We start from the raw sequence: 7,061 nt of genomic DNA, 5'->3' as shown, positions 1-7,061 counted from the left end.
ATGCATTTATAATTATTCAAAAATTAAAATTATGTAATAAATAAATTGCAATAATTTATATATGGTATTCATATTATCACTGACAAACAATCCATATCTATTTTTTACGCAACCGGGTATCAATCGTGGTTGTAACATAATAATGAATTATATATTTTTAAGACTTATTATAGATATTCATGTTTTTTTTCAATAATTCGAAAGAGAAATTGTATTTATATCGTTATTTAAACCATTTTTAAGTTTCTTTCATTACGACTCTAATATTTCTTCATATAATAATTTTATAACATTTATACTATTCTTCTAAAACTAAAAATTTTCAGTTCGATAAAATTTTATAAATATCAGTTGAACTGGTTAATTCCTTCAAATTATTGAACAATATATATGTTTATCCTTAAATAATATAAAATGCATTGAATCAAATGCTACAATAAACTTTTATTTGAATATACAAAATATTAAAATAATTCAAAATATTTGTACAATATTATCTTGATCAATGAATATTCCTGATCTAAAAGTATTCATTTTAAAAAGTTAGTTTTCTTTAAATGAAAAATGAAAAATAAATCGATTTAATATATCATCGTAGTTTTAACAAAATCTAGTGAGATCTCATTTCAAATTTCAAATATTCTTAAAATTGGAAAAAATCCCAAAAATAATAATTTGTTACCATTGAAGTTAGTAATTTTAATATAAATAATCAATTGACTTGATCTTGTAAAGACCTCGAACGCATTAATTTTTATTAACATAAGATATTAAAAAAATTCACATTATTGGTAAGATATTCTCGCCGAGCTTGTAATTTTAATTTACTAAACATAGAATGTGACGATGTTTTTCGGCTGGGTCATATAGTCAAATTTCGAGTATTTTTTGAAAAATGTGCCAAGTTCTAAAATGCATTGACTCATAATAATTCGAACTTATCTAAATATGTAATATCAATATAGATTATTTATATATAAGCGATTCTATTTTCAATAATTTTTAAAAAATTATATATGTACATTATAATTACTTTTTATAATAAAAAATATGTTAAAAGTATATGAGATATATTTTCAAACTAAAAAATGATTAATAAATAAGATAATAATCTATTTATGTACTATGCCTAATTTTATATCTGCAATTCAATTCTTTAAAATTAACAGTACAGATATTCAACTAACTATCCTTTTTTCCGTGGAATTCAAATAAGTATATTTAAAGTTAAATAAAATATTCATTTAGTACACTTACATATTACGTGTATGATAAAAAACACATGTGACAATATGGTGTAGTGGTAAGAGGTTGTATAGTTGAATGAAATAACTTGAGTTCAATTTTCACAAACCATATTTTATATATAAATATTAAAAATAGGGGTAATTTAGTCTTTTCAATGAGGCTTTTTAATCTCATGAAATTATACCCTTGTTCTCCTATTACATATATAAGAGATTCGTTGGCCCAAGTATCAATTTTGGACACCATTGAGGTGTTATGTATTGATTGTGTTATTGATAATTGTTTAGATTAATAATATAAGTTAAGACGTGGGTTTTTCGCGTCATATGTTATTGTGTGTACTCCACATTGATAGATTGAATCTCGTGTATTGTGTGTTTTATCCTAACAAAACATAGTCTGGAAAAGTTATTCTTGAAGGGCTAACATCGTTCGACCCAGAGTGATTTTCATGCCTCATAATTTGGGTGTAATATTTGAAAAAATGGGACAGGATCGGTGAAAACTCATCTTTAACTTCTATCATAAATTTCCCATGCCTGTAAATCAATCTCTAAAAAAAGAATTTTAACATTTGAGGCCCTGTAAAGTAGAAAGAAGGAAAACTAAGCAAGCCAGATGAGGGGGGTAAGAACTGAAGTGAGATCTTCAGGGGTGGCTAATTTGGGCCACCAGCTTTCATGGCGCAAATGAGCATGGCCGACATTTATGGATTCAGTGTACCAGGCTTGGAGCTCTTTGTCATTGCAGATTATACTCGATTCTGTGTAGTAACGTTTCATGTATGTACTTACCCAGCTCTCAATGGCATCCCAGATTAGAAGCCCATCAGCAGCATATGGGTAGTCCTCAATAAGGAGTTTTAAACCATGTGGTTTTGTTGGGTCTGGTTCTGCCATTCCCCTGCAGTGAAGGATTTTCTCGTAAGCTACCACACTTTCAATAAATAAAAAAATTGCATAAACTTTTAACTATTAGAAATTTGATTAGTGAGCTTTGTTAACCGTCAAATTAATTATATGTGCAAGTTTACATTTAGAAGCCAATCAATCGTGATTTGTGATAAACTCGTAATGTAGGCATGATACAGCTGTCTAAAGGAGTTACCTTCTGATTAAATCGGCTGGAAGACCCTCTAAATCAAAGCGCCAATTCTTATAGGCAGAGGCACTGATCTCCATGCAGTAACACCCAGGAGTTAAACAAGACTCGATAACACCATCAACACTAATAAGAGTCTGGCGAGCTATAGCATTTATAACAAGAGTGTATCTCATGCGTGGTTCTAGCAGCTTATATATGGGGTGCATTGCGCTTAATTGCCTATGTGCAGACAGTATAAAGGGCTCCATGCACGCATGTGTACGCAACCTTCATGATAAAAGACAGATTTATCAAAACCATTCACATTTATGAAATCCCACTCATATAATAGACCATGCATTGTAATATTGCTTACCAATAGTTGGCAAGTTGATGAACTCCAGAATCATTGGAGCAAACATGGGGTTTTGCAAGCTGCCACATCCAGTTGCTAGTGGCATCAACTGGAGGTGTAATCACACACTTTGATTCTGAATCAGGTCCATTTGCAGGGAGGCTAAGCTCAATGGCTATAGGCTTAAGAGTGCCTACTGAAGTTAGGAAAAATATGGTACGCGTCGCAATCCGATCAAGAAATGTTAGCTTCAAGTGCAACTGAAGATAGCCCCCTTACAGAGATAGGTGTTAGTTTGCAAAGTTTCTGATGATGAACAAAATTCAACTATTCAAAAAACAAGATTGCGGTTTCCAGTTAAGGTTTAAGGTTTAATGTACATCTTAGTTCGATTGAATTTAAACCTCTTCTCCAACAAACCTTATCTTAAACTTAGTTTGAATCTTTCAAATAATTATCTTTAACTAAGTTTATCCATTTTCAAATACTCTAACAGATTATCTTCAGAACTTATAGTCTTTTCCTTGATTACAAATATAGCACTTGAAAGAAACCCTTTCCCAAGCTATCCTTGCTACCTAGCCAACTGCTATTATTGAGTCTTCTAGCTACCTTGCTATACTTTGAAATTAAGCTTTACCACACCCCGACACAAAGTTGATATGAATACACGAGTACAAGAATAAACAAATTGATTACAACTCAAACTATATCTTGTTCGACAGGATTTGTATTTAGAGAATAATGAACAAGAGAGTGTTTCAGATGAATAGAAATAGACGAGAAAGCATTAGTCCAAAACTGAAATACTCGAGTTGTATTTATAGACAAAGTCTAACAGATTCTGTTTCAAACAAAAGATAAGATAACTGATAAATATGAAAAGGTTTTGTTTGAAGTAATTGCTAATATACTTTGATGGTAATCTACTTTAAACGATCGACAATATGTTTAAAATGCATATAATTAATGATATGAGAATGACATGTCCATTTGCAGAGCTTTTGTAAAAAAATTAGATATAGACCTCACATATCCTATCTTGAAACAAATTATCTAAATTCCAGAGAAGGGGAAGAGAAGAGTCAGAGATGAGAAAAAATAAAAGCCTGGTGTAAAATTAAATTCCACATTTTACTTTTTAGTTTAGGGGGAATGCAACATTTAGAGATGCTCTAACCTTCCACGTCAAATTGGATTAAAAAATAAAAAAAAATGCACCAAAAAAAATAATAAAAGGGGTCGATAAAAAACAAATTTCGAACCTTGTTTTAGTTACTCGAACATTACTAAAAAATAAAATAAAAGGTGTTAGATGAAAAATGAATCTCGGACCTTGGCTTAGTTAGATAATCGAACATTGAAATCTTAAAAATGTTATAGAAATGCATTAAAAACTAAATGAAAAGGAGAAATTACCAAAATTACTACTTTTTTTAATTTACGATTTTACAATCTTTTGAAAATAATTGGAAATATACGGTTTGCAACCAAAAGCAACTACATATGTAAATTCTCTGAAAAATTATTGAATTTTTTTTTATTTGCATTTTAGGTTGCATCTGGTTGTAGTAAGTTGCAAAATTGTTTTTTTTGCAAAGAAAAAATATGAAAAGTCATATTCTTTCAAATTAAAACTTAAAAAACAAGTATGAAAATCAGAAAAATGTGCAGAAGCGAGGAATGAAGCCTCGAACTTTGTTTCCGCTCGAAACAATTGACAACAAAATAAAATATGGAATTTGTTTCTCGTTAATAGATGCTCTATCAATTGAGTTACTTCCCTAATGATGATTTGTATGTTTTAATTGAATTGAATATATGACAAACATGGATTACACAGAACAATCAGATATGTTCGTTAAGAAGTTGTGACAACTTACATGACTGTACTAATGTTGATATGTAACCGAGGACTAACATTGTTGAGCATAAGTTGATTGTCTTGCCTATTTTTGCTTGATTTTGCATTTTCTATAAATGGTTGGCGATTTGTTGGCCTTTGAATCTTCTGATCTAACTATAATACCGACGTAAAATGAATTTAAGAGTATACAAAAATGAAGATTACAAATTCAAGAATCTCAACATGAAGAGACTTTGAGAAAAGAAAAGTCTTTCATGTGAATACAATATACTGGATGATAAAAAAGAACTTTTAAGGATGAAGGACCGCACAACCTACATATTAAAATGTTCGGGTCTCTAACTATTTTGTAAATTATTTAGTGGTTGTTAGGATAGCCAATTAAATATCTAACCTTCGGGGTGAAAAGTATGACTCGTTCATTTAAAGACAGGAAACATATGTTGCGAAGAAACACATAGATGGATTTGTATTCAGATAGTGCAATTCGTATAAAGAAATCGTTCACTTTATAAAAAAAATCCAGTCATATTTTTGATATTTAACCTCCAAAAGCATATATATATTTCATCCCGAGTACTCTCCATTGCTTATATTCTACATAACATATGTTGGGTAATAATTGTATGGGTAAACAATTATTATCATAATGAGATTGGGTAATAATTATATGGTTAGAAAATTATTATTATAATCAGATTATGTATGTCTAGGTGATTAAGTTTTGTGATGACTATATATATACATAGTCATATTATCTTTGATAGGTATACATAACAGATGTACCCGTCTTAGGTATCGTTTGAGAGATGTTTGGGAATTGGATGGCTCAAGTATAAGTTTGGGACACCATTGAAGTGTTATGTATTGATTGTAATATTAATAATTGTTTGAATTAATAATACAAGTTGAGACGTGAGTTTTTCTCTTCATATATTGTTGTGTTCGTACTTCGCATTAGTAGATTGAATCTCATATATATGTATGTGTTTCCTCTTAACAAGTGGTATCAAGAGCCGAGGTTTGTGGTGAATTGTGTTGGAGAAAAGTTTGAGACACAATTTGTATGGTGGAGTACGATGATGGATTTGATGACGAAAAGCCTACTAACGTGGGAAGATGCAAAGTTACATGCAGTATGATGGTTGACTTGCACCGTGGATCAATTTGTTCGAATTTAAGATGGAAGGGATCTTTACAACAGTTTCAGTGGTTTGATGGTTGATCAACTAGGTGAAATTTTTTGGATGATGTTGTTGTTCTTCTTCAAGAGGCCGAGGGATTGTGAAAGCAAGAATCAAGTGATTCAATGATGAAAGGAGGCATTCGTGGTTAATGAACGTGATTTTATGGATGAATATGTTGTTATGATGAAGAATGGTAGGTTGGAGGTAGTTTGGAGGTCACTATACGGGTTTTAGTGATTCTCAAAAAGTTGGAAGAACAAGATGAAGGGATTCTTGTTCGAGAGGTGGCATCGACGAATGGGCATTGCAGTTTTGATGGTTACCATTCAATATACTACGTGAAAAACTGGAATAGACATCGGTTATTAGCCGATGTAAAAAAAAATCCTGACCGATGTCTTCAAGACTGCAAGGTGTGCCTTGTGTCACCAATGGGAATTCCGATTCTGTTGTATCTGATTTTGAACTTTTGCCCTTGAGCTTTCTTCGTCACGACCTTGTGCATAGCACAAACACCACGTGTTGCTCCAATATTTCTTTTCCTAGATTCTGTACTTGAAACCGTCTCTTGTGGAACATCAGAGTCTACCTTTTTTCCATCTTCTCCAGGGTCATCTGTAGGATGTGCGACATCCAGTTGCTTTTCTGGTATCAATTGCTTCACATCCGTTTGCTTTTCAGGTATCAATTGCTTCACTTCCAGTTGCTTTTCTTCATTTTTCTCACCGCCCCCCTCTGTCACTGTTTTTTTAGATATCAGTGTTCTGGGTTTCTTCTTCCCCATTCATGTGCTTGCAATTCCTGATATACATGGTGTACATAATTAGCTATATATAATAATCAACAGTGGGAATAAGCGTTCTAAATGCATTATAGTAAAACATAAAAAAATAAATAAAATAAAGAGCAGACAATTATATAGAAATAACGCGAATGTAACAAATGTAAAATGCATTGTAACTATGAAATAACTGAAAATCAAAGACAAATTATCCAGGGTTTAGCAAAAGTACAATTTTAAACATGTCCCAAAAGCATACTTCTGTCTCTCACAATAATACAAATATCGAAATTAATTAAAAATACATCGACATTCAAATTCAAAATGTAATCATTTTCTAATCCAAATTCCCTCGACATCCTCTCGTTTATTTCCAAGACTAGGCTCATCTGCATCATCATCTACATCTACTGGGACATCTACTTTAGGGATTTGAGAGCAGAATTGAGGATTTTCCATTGTTGTGTCCCCTAAATCGTCGTCATTATACACTTCATAGTAATCTCGATTCGTGGAAGTTAATACAACGGACCAGGTAAT

General features: G+C 31.5%; 1 protein-coding gene across 1 annotated transcript; it reads right to left on the bottom strand.

Moving 5' to 3' along the window:
* Positions 1-1,853: 1,853 nt before the first annotated feature.
* On the bottom strand, positions 1,854-6,524 carry LOC141686135 (linoleate 13S-lipoxygenase 3-1, chloroplastic-like). Its single transcript, XM_074491190.1, has 4 exons — positions 6,237-6,524; positions 2,708-2,946; positions 2,356-2,619; positions 1,854-2,151 (listed from the first exon to the last, which is right to left on the bottom strand). The coding sequence occupies exons 1-4, from the start codon at positions 6,522-6,524 to the stop codon at positions 1,854-1,856; spliced, it is 1,089 nt and encodes a 362-aa protein (XP_074347291.1).
* Between the last annotated feature and the right edge of the window lie 537 nt (positions 6,525-7,061).

This window comes from Apium graveolens, chromosome 9 (assembly GCF_009905375.1).
Source record: "Apium graveolens cultivar Ventura chromosome 9, ASM990537v1, whole genome shotgun sequence".
NCBI classification, from domain to species: Eukaryota; Viridiplantae; Streptophyta; class Magnoliopsida; order Apiales; family Apiaceae; genus Apium; species Apium graveolens.
Note: the sequence above shows the minus strand (reverse complement) of the source record. Positions and strands in the feature narration are given on the sequence as shown.